This window comes from Sesamum indicum, linkage group LG1 (assembly GCF_026168435.1).
Source record: "Sesamum indicum cultivar Baizhima isolate 11 linkage group LG1, ASM2616843v1, whole genome shotgun sequence".
NCBI classification, from domain to species: domain Eukaryota; kingdom Viridiplantae; phylum Streptophyta; class Magnoliopsida; order Lamiales; family Pedaliaceae; genus Sesamum; species Sesamum indicum.
The window spans coordinates 13,649,660-13,662,939 of NC_142657.1; the positions used below are offsets into that span (position 1 = coordinate 13,649,660).

A 13,280-nucleotide genomic window follows, 5' to 3' on the forward strand; every position below is an offset into this window, starting at 1 on the left:
GAGGAGTCCCAGTCCGCTAGGGGGGTACTCTTGGGTTGATGAGGTGCTACGTAAGAGAGCAGATTGCCAAATGCGTGGGCTTTTTAGGCCGAATATTTTAGCGAGCTTTGATCATATGACTCGTGTCAGGGGGATGTCCCGATTTTCGAGTCGGGTGATGTCCTGAGCCTCTCGAGGGGTATCCTGAGCCTTCCGTTTCTTTCTTTTTCTTGTAGACCCATTGGATCTCTTTGAGTCAACTTATTTTTATGCACATTAATAATTATCATATTTATATATTTAAAATTATTTATTTTATGTGAAATGGTTTAAATATATATTTATTTATTTTTATAAATTTATATACTATAAAAACATAAATTCATTTTTTTTAAATGTGGACCATTAATCTTAAAGAATTTATTATATGGCAATTGTCATTATTCATAATTTATTTATTCTATATTATTTAAATTAAAAAGCTTACAATCTTGACCCTTGATTTTTAAATTTAAAATCTAATTGCTATGAATCGCATTCAGACGGTCAAAATTCATCTAATACGGATCAAATAGTTGTATAAAGTGAGGGCGTAACCCTCCATTCACTCAAAAGTTAATGATGTTAGTATAATTTAATGTATATGGACGAATATAAATTATTTTAGAAAACACGATAGAATGTTTAGCTTATTTTCCTTATGATAGTTTTTCTCGAAAATATGGGGGGATTTTTGTATTTTACTTTTTTTAAATTATTGTTTTTATTTATTTTGGATATGGTAAGCATCAGTTTGCATGCATGGTTTTATTAATTTGAGAAGACAGACATATGTGTTTCTTATAAATGCACGCCCAACACTTATAAGTAGTCATTGCAATTCCCTTTATGATGCTTTCGACCACTTTTCACAAGTAATTGTTTAATAAATTCGGCCGTCAGAGAAGTTCTTCTAAAAAAACAAAAAAAAAACTCTTTTTGATGTATTTTCAACTCTTAAATTAAACTATTGCAAACACCCCTTAGATGGGCCTCCGAATACATTCATGGGTGGGTCTACTCTGTCACATGTACAATGGGCCATAGATAGGGTGATCCAATCCAACAAAGCAGGACCCAGCAACCAATGGTAGAACTGATTAGCAGTGTTTGGTTTGGGTGACTGAATTCCATCAAGATTGGATGGATCTATTTCTTAGTACCGAATGCTTCAATTTTCCAGTGGAAGTGGTTTAGTTGTTATCCAAATTGATGTGATGGGTTCTTTTCTGTGTATATATATCAGACTATCACCAATACAGTAAAAGGAGATAACGTGGAAAGCCCAAATGTTTAGTTAGGCAGCCACCTACTTCTAGCAAATTCTTTTAAAAACTTGTTATAATTATAAATACTTCTCATTATTTAAAAAATTACAAATATTTATTTGAGATTAGTGATCGTCTAACAAATACCCCATTGTGACAATAAATTGTAGAGGTATTTATTAAACAACCGTTAATTCTAATAAAGTATTTACAATTTTTCAAATAATAAAAGAGGATTTGTAATTAAGGTCAACTACATGCCCCTCTCCTGAGATTAGCCGTATTTACATGTAAATCTCATATGGTTTAAACATCTAGCATTCCTGAGATTTGCTTCTGTCTACCAAATAATTCCCTTGTTAGTAAAAAAATTTACTAAATTTATTAATATTCACAAAAGAAAAAAAGAATAAGAATTGATATTTACACTCGGTTGATTTAATACTGACTTATTGTATGTCAAACAAATCTTTTCTAACAAAACTACCTTTATAATAATGAAGATATAATACCTCACATGCGTTAATATGTGAAGATGTATAAGGGTAATTTGGTTATAAAAAAATTTATTTGACACGCAATAAAATCAATAATAAGTCAATTGTGAGTAAATCTAAATTTTTATCTAGTTTCTTTATTAATATCATCAAATTCGGTAAATTTTGGCTAATATTTCAACTTATTTGTTAAACGAAAACAAACTTTAAAAATATTAAATGTAATTTTTTAAATCACAGGATATTTACGTATAAATATTCCCTGTAACTATGATAAATTTTAGAGTAACACATTCTAATTCACCCTTATTATTATAATTATGATTTTGGATGGTTCCCATGAAAAGGAACACTAGTGGGTACTGAATTTCGGCTCTTTTAACGCAAACCCCAGAAATTGCTCTCAGAGGATCAAACCCTATCTTTTGCTATGATTGATTATGCTCCTACAAAACCCACCAAATCCAAACAGAGCTATCATTTTTCCAAAATAATATATATCGGCTAAATTACAACGAACTTTCATAAAATTTGACATAATTACAAATACTTTCTTATTATTTAAAAAATTATCAATAGACCCTTGATTTTAATGATCGTCTAACAATTAGCCAAATCGGTTAGATTTTTATCCATTTTTATAGTAAACTGACCAAATGCCCTTATGAATTAAATATTATATTTTTATTTATTTTTTAAAAAAATTATTTTTTTATGAATTAAGTAGATAATTTTTTTTATAATTTTTAAAATTTTTTCATCCATCCCATTTGATTTTTTTATTAGTTTTAAATTTAAAAAAAATACAATAAGGGCAAAATTGATAATTCCATACCTCCATCCAAGAATTACATTATTTCATCAAATATCAAAGGTATTTAATATTTTTCATATAATGAGAAGTATTCATAATTATGCCAAATTTTGAAAGACGTCAATGTAATTTACCCATATATATAATGATGAAATTGATGCCGATAACAAGAAAAAAAATATGCAAGTTTGGAGAGAATATATGGTGTTTACATTTGATCACCAATAAAACAATTGAAGATATATTACTTTATTTCGAGCTTAAACATATTTATATATATATATATGATGAAGGGAAATCAGAAAAAGACAGATGTACCCTTTAGAGGAGGGGCAAAAATAATCTAAGGCAAAAGAGGGGTTTGACCGAGTATTAACTTTGTCTAAATTATTATATATTTAATGGCACAGTTAATGCCTCAAATAACGGACTGTGAGCGCATTATGGATAATCGTGTGAGCAGGCATGAAGATCATGGGGAGACACGTTAGCCTGCTGGTGTGATCCATATAAGAGGAAGAAAATTGCAGAAAATGAGGTAATTTTTTGGAATTTAAAAGAGTACTTGTCATTAAGAGAGTGTTTTTTACGGCTTGAGAGGAGGAGATATCTTTTTCGTTATTATCGATACTGACTTAAGCGTCGGAGTATCTTCGCCGGGACTTTTCCCGGCTAGATAACGTTTTTTTTCTCATTGTCAGAGTATCAGTGATCGGGAGCGGAAGGTGGATAACGAACTCGGAGTGCAATCTGCGATTTCGTGCCCGATCAATATATAAATAAATTCATGTAATTTTAATCTCAACCATCATTCTATCCAATAACATTCAGAAAGTCGTCTTTTCACTTTAATAAAAAATTAAATAATCGAACAAGATAATTTTAAATTTATAAAAAAAATATTTATAAATAGAGTGGTGATGCGGATAAATAAAATAAAAGCGTAGAATCTTGTTCCAGTAAGACTTAGCAATGAATTCAAGAAAAGGATTCTTTTCATATGGAGATTGTGGTGGAAGGCATGCTGCGCGTGTTGCTGTTGCTATCATACGTCTTGGACTGGACTAGATATTATCATCCACTCCTCCATTTCAAGAATCAAATTCTTGCTTTTCTTCTCTATTTCATCTTCATTCTTGCACCCTCATTAATCCTACGCTATGCCCCTCCATTTACTACTCAATATATTAAATATGAATACCCCTTCATCTTAATTACTCAGGCTACAGCATTTTTATTTTTATTTTTATTTTTTACACACACATATATATATAGTATGTGTAAAGGCGGTAAATATGAGACTATGTTAATTTAAGAGATCTATTTATATTTATTAATAGGCCAAATTGCATATTATCCCTGTGTTTTTGAAAATAATTAAAAGCTCCTCTGTGTTTTAAAATTAATTAAAAAAAACCCGTGCTATATTTAAGAAAATAGAGGATTTCTTTTATTATTTTTAAAATACAAAAGAATTTTTAATTGGATTTTGAAAATCCAGGGTTAATATGCAATTTGGTCAAACTAATAATTGATTATTCGATTTTGAGATTAAATATGTTGATTGTGAGGCCTAATTTAATATAAATTATCCCTACAAATTAATGCAAACTATAATGTAACAAATTTGCAACAAAGTAATTATCCTTAATTAGTAATTGCAACCCTAACTAATTGGCCAAATTACTCTTGAAGTCCAATTGGGCTCCCCCACCTCACACCCCACCCCACCCCACCGCACTCCAGATATCAGGCTTCCAATTTTCAGCGCCTTTCCTCCGCGTTTCACCACACGCCGCCACCCTCACTCCTCCCACGCCCTTCTCTATAAATATCATCCAAACCCTAATTGCATTTACATTCAGACAATTTAACAAACACAAAATCCTCTCTCCCCTCATTTCTCACCTCACCATCTAAGGTCTCCCGCGGATACCGTTTCTCTTTTGGAAGTTTTCTCCTCATATAAACGTCAAGATCTTTTTTTCCCACTTAAAAATCTTTACTTTTCATGTTTTTCTTCATGCATATCCAGATCCTGCTACTTGGTTTTTTCAGCAATATGTTCTAGCCATTCAATTTCGTACCTCCCCCAATTCAATTAACCTAAAGGGCGTCTTTGTTTCCAATCTTTCTTCAGTATGTTGTATAAATATATTCCGGAGCTTAGCTCGTGAGCATGGCCGTCGCCTACCCACGTTTTTTGGTACCCGAAACCCACGCAACGGTCGAGCCACCAACGCTGATGGTCTCCTCCACCGCCCCTCCTCCGCGCCCATCTGCCACCCTTACACAGGATGATTTAAAAAAGATTGCTGCTTATAAAGCCGTGGAGCATGTGAAATCCGGCATGGTATTAGGCCTCGGCACTGGTTCCACAGCCAAACACGCCGTGGATCGTATTGCGCAGCTGTTACAGCAGGGAAAACTCAAGGACATTGTGGGCATACCCACTTCGACGATAACACATGAGCAGGCCGTTCGGTTGGGTATTCCTTTGTCGGATCTCGATTCACATCCTGTTGTTGATTTAGCCATTGATGGGGCGGATGAGGTCGATCCCGGTTTGAATTTGGTTAAAGGGCGTGGGGGGTCTTTGTTGAGAGAGAAAATGGTGGAATCCGCCTGCAAGAAATTCATTGTGATTGTTGATGAATCGAAATTGGTGAAACATGTTGGGGGCAGTAGATTGGCTATGCCAGTGGAGGTTATTCCATTTTGTTGGAACCATTCGCTGAAGAGACTTGTGGCCTTGTTTGCTTATGCTGGTTGCGTTGGGGAGCTCAGGAAGTCTGGTGATGGTGGGAAGGCGTACGTGACTGATAACGGGAACTATATCATTGACTTGTATTTTGAGAGAGATATTGGGGATCTGAACAAAGCCAGCGATGCAATTTTGAGGCTTCCCGGTATAGTTGAGCACGGGATGTTTATCGGATTGGCCACCTCTGTGATTGTGGCTGGTGTTGATGGGATCACCGTGAAGACTAAAGTCGGGAATGAGTTGAAGGTGGACTCATTTTGTTACAATGATTTGAGGAACGGATTTTAGTTTGACTTGCATCTTAGAACTTTATGTAGCTCTATTGGGGAAGGAAGCTATATATTGAGTTGGGGGAGTCTTGATTGATTTATTGATGTATCAGGGGAGAATTTTAGGTGCTCCTTATGGATCAATTCATATCGATTATTGGAAGTTCTGAATCTTGTGATTGGTACAATACCTGATTTTATGAAATATTATTTACAAAGTTTTGGAATTCCATATGCCTCTTTTTTCGTATAACTTGCTAATTAGTAACTTCAGAAGTACTAGAGTTTGGTGTTTTTATTCAGAACAGGTTAAGGCACTATATATCCTATAGTGGCTGAGGACCCGGCAGCTGGACGAAAGCCAAGGCATCAGGAGCAATGTTTGAACGCCTTGTTCTTCTAGGTTGCCAGTGGTGCTCTGTTTATATGATTATGTCTGTTTTTATGTTAACTGTTAGAATACTGAACAATGTGTTGATGGCATTTTTTGTCAACAGCGTTGTCAGTTTGATGAGTTCTATGTTTCTATGTTTATACTCGGCACCTTATGTCATAGTCTTGGCAATGAAATGATTTCTTAGTTTATACAATCATGAATGTGTGTGTATGCCATGATATTACAAAGTCTGAGGGTTGAGGCACTTCACCTTCTCATCGAGTTTCCAAACATGCACCTTACACGGCTAAGTGCTAAGTGCTAAATGCTAAATCTTAAGGACATGCTGACATGCTCCGTAATATAACGAAAAGTTGAGGCCATCCACAATCGGTAGATGCTGTAAGTCTGTACCTTTGTCGAAGAAAGGGGATTTACACTGTGAAGGAGTATAATTGGTTAGATTGGTAATTGGTTTGTTTATCTCTGCATATTAGTAGTTGGTGAACAATCTTATATGTACAGACGAGAGAAGCCCTTCAAAAGGAGCAACGGAACTTGCACTGAATCAGTACTAGTTCAAATGAAGGGGCATTTGTGAAAGTAGTTTTATTTGAAAATCAATGTTATATCTTCGAAAAAGATCAAGGAAATAGATAACAAATCTATGTGATTTGTTCCTCTTCCCAAATTGTAAAAACAAAAAATGTATTATGATGGTCTGCCTAGACTCATTTTGAACTAGAATTTTCCTATAAATGTAGTATCAAATGATGGAAAGAAAATAACATATCCTAAGATAAGAGAAAGGATTAAATTGGACATAATTTGACAACTAGTATCTATAAGTTTTGGACGAAATATAACTAGTTTTTGTTCGGTTGAGAATAGAAAATTTAACATCGCTAAAGTCGGGGGATATGAGCAATTACTACATACAATGAATCAACCACTGGTTTGTACTAGGAGACAGATGTACATTATAAGAGATGAAGGCTATATATGAATGTCGCTGTGAAGATGCTTAAAGTATCACCGGATCAAGATTTTAAGGATTTCCAATCCAATCCGAGATATAAAAATTGGTGCATGTTTACTTTACATTTTTATCTAAAATAAAGCCATGTTAGGAGCTTAACAATCACAACGAATGCTTGCAATCATGCACATGAAAACCTCTAGTCGCCAGATCTCTTTAGAATTAGTTGCTGATCAGATACACTAATTCTTCTGTTTGATGCAAGATGAAATATACATACATAAATGATATATGCGGGTGAAAACTTTAACAATGTCAATCATCCATCACAACAATTAATTAACTTCTTTTCTCAGATACTGCAACGAGGGAATATTTATCATCTTTGAATTTGTCGATAATAATGGAAATCTGGAAAAATGTTTTTCAGTTACAGCTCTGTTACGGCCACCAAGTGAGGAAGAAGACGACCACATTGGCTCACCTGTTGCTGAGCTGGTTGTCGACCTGCGCTGATAGGGATGCTGAGTCATTTATTTCTTATGCTTGCATTTCTCAGCTGGTTGTAAAATACGTTTTTATTAGTTAGCAATCGTTTTCTTCCTTTACAATTAGTTTGTTGGAATTAGTTAGGGACAATTTTTCTTTTCCTTTTACTCTGTATATAGCTCTTCGAATGTGCTCTGCTGAACTGATTTTGATCTTCTTCTGAAATGAGATTCCTCCCAAGACTTGAAGATTTTTGGAACACACCCTGAACTTTGACATCTTTTTATCCTATCTAACTAAATTGGTAATGTTAGTGAATTGCACACCCCAGTTGGACCTGCTTCATATCTTGATCAAAATTAGTAACTGAAGGTATGCGTGAAATGGGAAAATGAGCATGGTTTGCAAATCTATATTTAGTTAGCAGCCTTGTTGTGTTGTGCTAGCTAAGCACAAGGTGCACAGTGGGCTAGGTCGGTTCAGGATCAACACAAACCAATTCGAAATAGCCCGATTTAGAACCAACCCACTATTGTTTATGACTGGTTTTGGACCTTTGAATGAGCCCCAATTGGGTCCATTTATGAATTCAGGCCCAATCTATGAACCGATCGGATCAGGCCTGAATGTGCCTATTATATTTTTATTTTTTATGAAATAAAGTTTTTTTTTTTGAATAATTACTTAAACTTATGGTTGTATTATGAAATAAAATAAATAATAAATTAAATCACATAAAAAATTACAACTAAAAATATAATAGTTAAGATTATATAATGAACTTAAGTAATAAATAGACAAACAAGTTTACAATAATAAAATTTAGAAGATTATAATAAATTAAAAAAGGATTTAAAATAAATTTTTAAAAAAATAAACAAATAGTATTAATGAATTAAAGTACTAAAAATTTAGAAGTAGAACCATAAAGAATAATTCTTAGAGTTTCAAAATATAAAAAAGTTACTAAAATAGCTAATTTAAGAGAATAAAATGAAACTCATATGCCATGCATTATTTTTATAAAATAAAAATGGCCCAACTCACCTGGTTCAAGATCAAGTGGTCCTAATCCACTGGACCAGACTGGTCCCATGTTTTAATACCTGGGGCGGTTCAGCCCAATCCCAAATGAGTCTGGGTTAACCTAGTCTATTTTTTTATCGATTTAATTCAATTTTAAATTAAACTAATCCAACTTGATTCATTGCTCATTTTGAAACTAAGCTATACAGTTCCTCTTGTGTTCATGGAGTGTCGTGATAAAAGTGATTTGAAAAATGAAGTTCAATTGGAAGAATTGATTTTACTGCTACTTCAGAGGTACTTGAACAATTAAATGGCCGGGTACGTAGATGTAGATGGTCCTCCTGGACAAGTATTAATTATTATATTCCAAAACAAGATTTTGGGACATATTAAGATGATGAAAGATCCATAATGATTTTGGGCCAGGCATTGGAAAACTTCACATGTTCTCAAGCAATTGGTTAAAATTATCACATGTTACAACATTAATTGTGGGCTATTATGCCATGATGTGTAGTAATTGGTCCAAAATACTCTCCACGTAACCAAATTTCAATTCCCTAAACTAATTAATCTAATCTCTTAAATGATAAAGATAATAATTTTTAGAATCCATGTACATCAAAATTTAACAGTTTAACGCGGTCAAGATTAGCTTATTAAACAAAGTTTTAGGACAGATTGAATTTATTTTACTCCGCTTCTATTTAACCAAAAAATATATCATTTTTAGTTTATATATCCAAATAAAATTGCAAAATCATAGGAATTAACACATAAGTTGGCTTAATTTCACAACCAACATATATATCAAGATTGAAAAATATTTTTTTTTTTTTGGTTAACTGAATAATTAAGGGTAACTCCAAGATTTTAACATATGTCAAAATCTTAAGGATCACTTGAGGCTTTCTTCAAGTGAAGTTTTGAGTTGGTCATATATAGGTCTCTTAGGCCCTATATGTACATATCCCTTCCTTAACTCGTCTTCTATTTTTATGTAAGTTTAATAATAATTAATAGTAAAGAACAAAAACAAAGATAAGAGTTGGAACCCATGTCAGCTACTTTTGTCCGAAAGTCAAAAGTTGAAAGGATGAATATTTGTATAGAATGAGGGCGTGGTGCATCATATCAATCAATTGTTTCCTACTCTATGATTTCACACATACAAAATTCCTACAAAAATCAGAGTACAATCATGAATTACCAACTACACATATGTATGGCGCATGCCTTCTTACACAACCATTTCAAACATATGCCTTACCTAACTATAACAATTAAATTAAATTAAACACATCATTTAATTAAATTCATTGTACAAAAGAATAAATTACAATTTATGTGTGTGATGTATGAAATGTTCAGAAAATTCCTACTAAAAAAAAGAGCAGCACAAAACCTCCCTATATTTTTTGAAATAGAGCAAAAAACTACCCCTCAAACTCGAGAGTGCATAACATGTGTCGTTTTTGTATTATTTTAATTATAAAATTATATCTCTATCCCTTTTTAAGAACCGTTAGATTTAATAATTATCGAAATAAATGGTTCAGATTTTATCAACAAGATCTACCGTTAATATTATTTGATATAAAAATATTTTTAACATTTCATACATCAAAGGGAAATAAATTATACTTTAGTCTCGCAAAAAATGCGAAAACCTATATTTTAAACGTAGAAAAATAAAATAAACCGCGGCCCGATTATTTAGTCCTTATCGATCCAACGTATACGGTAGATATACATATGTTGCTTAATTAATATTTGATTATTTAATTATATATAGCTTAGGTAATGTGCAAGAAATGCAGAATGAGACAGTAACATGCACGAAAGAGGCCTACATGGGGTTGCTTTAAGTCATCCTTTGCGTGCTCGTGTGCCCCCACTTTATGTATATCACAAATTAAATATAAGTTGCATGAAGTACGTACGTAGGAAAATACCTTTCTTGGTAATGGATAAACACACACACACACACCCCCACCCGAAATCAAAGGCGAAAAGAAAGTAAAAGGTGTCATGCATGATAAAGCAATTAGCAATGCACAATGTCCCGCCCTTGCTTTCGGCCATGAAAACGACACGCATTGAAAAAGACTTCAACGTTTTCATACATGCAATATTTATTCATTTAAATCTATTTATCTTATATATATATATAGGAGATAATGTTAATATCTTTTGTATAATCCTAATTAATGAAAATTATAATATTATTCGATATTTTAATAATTATGAAGCTTCGAACAATTAAAATGTTTATCTTTTTTTTTTTTTCCCTTCGTTTCGTTAAGTATTATTCGATGTTTTACTTTTTCTGAATTTTGCTCAACTATGCCAAAAATGGGTTTAGACCAATATATAGGTTTTGAGTTATAAACAAAGCAGTGAATTAAGATAGCAAATTTAGTTTGATGTGGACTCCAACAAATCCGCTTTATAAACGGGTGGTTTAAGTTGATTTTCTGAAAATTCAGTCACGTATGCATATATATATATATATATATATATATATTTTTTTTTCTTTTTTTATCAACTAGAGATATAAAGGAAAAAACACAAAATTGATGCTATATATAGATTGATGGAATATGTGTTTGTGACGAGGGTTAGATGGAAAATTTCATCTCCAAATTAGATCTTGTCGAACCAAATCAATTACAAAGCATATATAATGCATTTACCATGTGAATTGGTTACTTGTCCTAAATTATACTTCAATCTCATCGTAAGTGTATAACACTTGTCATATAATGCTTCGAATCCAGCCAAACTTGATTAGAATTAAGATTTCTCATAGTCAGATACCCACTCATCCTCACTAAAATGGAAACTTTATGATGTAAAGACGTGGGACAAGTATATATATGTATCAGCCTTGAGAATAATTTAGGAAAGCATAGAGAGGGACTTTATGGGTTTAATTTATGTTGCATGCTTCGTAAAGTTAGGGCCACCGTATAATATTTGGGCACTATATCTTGTGCTAAACTCCAATTACTTAACCCAACATATAATTTAATGTCATAATAAGATATATGGATATTATGATCGTCGCCATAATACTATTATTAATTCACCAATATCACATTCATCATATTGTATATTTTTTTTGAAGTATTTGAAATTCCTGATTTTTCTATTCTTTCCTTTAATTCCTCAGTTAATTAGCCATTATTTTGTGGGCTCGAGTCTCATAATACGTGTGAGTATTTATCTCATTATAAGTGAATTTCATCTGATTTATTTTATTATTCTTAGTTATAGTGATGGATTGATCGAATTGATGTATGACTAATTAATCTATTGAGATATTAATGCGTAATCATATAATTACCATTTTAAAAATAAGTCGATGAAATTGATCTTATTTAGAGGTCGATAAATACAATTTCAAGATTTTAAATTTTGTATATTGATAAAAAATATCAATTTTTTCGGGATCAATTCAATTACGATGGAAATAATATTTCACACTAACTTAACATAAACTTACTTATTCCAAAAAAAGAATTAGCAAAAACTTATAAAACCAATTTTATTTATTCAGGTGAGATTTGTTTGGCAAAAATAGTAATTTTATCTACTAATTCTTTTTGTTGTGGATTCTTTACTTGCTTTTGGTGCTTCAGGAAATGTAGGCAGATCTTACGAATGGAAATCCCCTACTACGCGGCGCACAGCTTTTCACGCAGCTATCCCGCCATCAATCAACGCGGGAAGGAAACTCTGTCTATCGCGTGGAGCCCACCTTGTTTGTCATTAAACTTTAGTTGTATGTGCATCATCTTTTATTAATCGGACAAATCTACCAACATAAAATTGAAAATTCAAATCAATAGTTTAAAAACGAAAATTCGACGCACACATAAAAACTAATTCTCTTTAAGAATTTCAAAAATTAGAAAACATCAGCAAACTAACCCAATTAATTTTGATTCAAAATCCGATAAATAATTAAATCATCATATAAAATACGGAACATACATTTATTATTAAATAATTCTTAATTTAAAAATAAATAAAATTTCGATTATATGATAAATATAATTAATCACACCAGCAAATTTGACACACAGTATCTGAATTGATTCAATGCATCATATTGCACCTTTCAAAGACTGTTACATGGAATTAGGCCATCAATAACAACAAGAATTAGCACTGGTTAATCACAATCAGATCCCATCAAATCAGTTAAAATGATCAGGTAGTAAGGGACCTCAACCAAACCAGCTTTGACTGTTATGGTGCACCTACCTCACACTGAATTCTTTACTCGCACATGGCGTTTCTTTACCTAAACTAGATCATTATAAAATTAATCAAGTGATTAATTTTAATTAATAATATTTAGTGGGACTAATCAATTAAATTAGACCCATACACAAGATGCCTCTCTTTTGCCCCTAAATTAAGATACTCCCTATTTTAGTTCTCCCAACACTCTAAAGTACACTAACCTTCACTAAATAAACATTATTTTTTGTTTGTGGGGCACCAAGAAAAAGTGGTAAAATCCTAAAAGTCATCAATTAAATTTTATTCATTTCTGCACCATCAAAACTGACCAATTTTTATTATTTTTTTTTTTTGAATAATATATCAATTCAATCAATACTTAATATTATTAAAATTATAAATAAATTACATCGACTCAATTAATATATAAATATAATTAAAAATAAATAAATTATAATAATTCATATAAAATAAGACAGATACACACGTATCGAGTAAAACTTGAATTTATGACTTCAAATTT

At 32.1% G+C, this 13,280-nt stretch overlaps 1 protein-coding gene across 1 annotated transcript; it reads left to right on the forward strand.

The window, feature by feature from the left end:
* The first annotated feature begins 4,436 nt into the window (after window positions 1–4,436).
* On the forward strand, window positions 4,437–5,860 carry LOC105160184 (putative ribose-5-phosphate isomerase 1). The gene has a single exon (XM_011077453.3). The coding sequence runs from the start codon at window positions 4,777–4,779 to the stop codon at window positions 5,647–5,649; it is 873 nt and encodes a 290-aa protein (XP_011075755.1). The 5' UTR covers window positions 4,437–4,776; the 3' UTR covers window positions 5,650–5,860.
* Window positions 5,861–13,280: the final 7,420 nt, after the last annotated feature.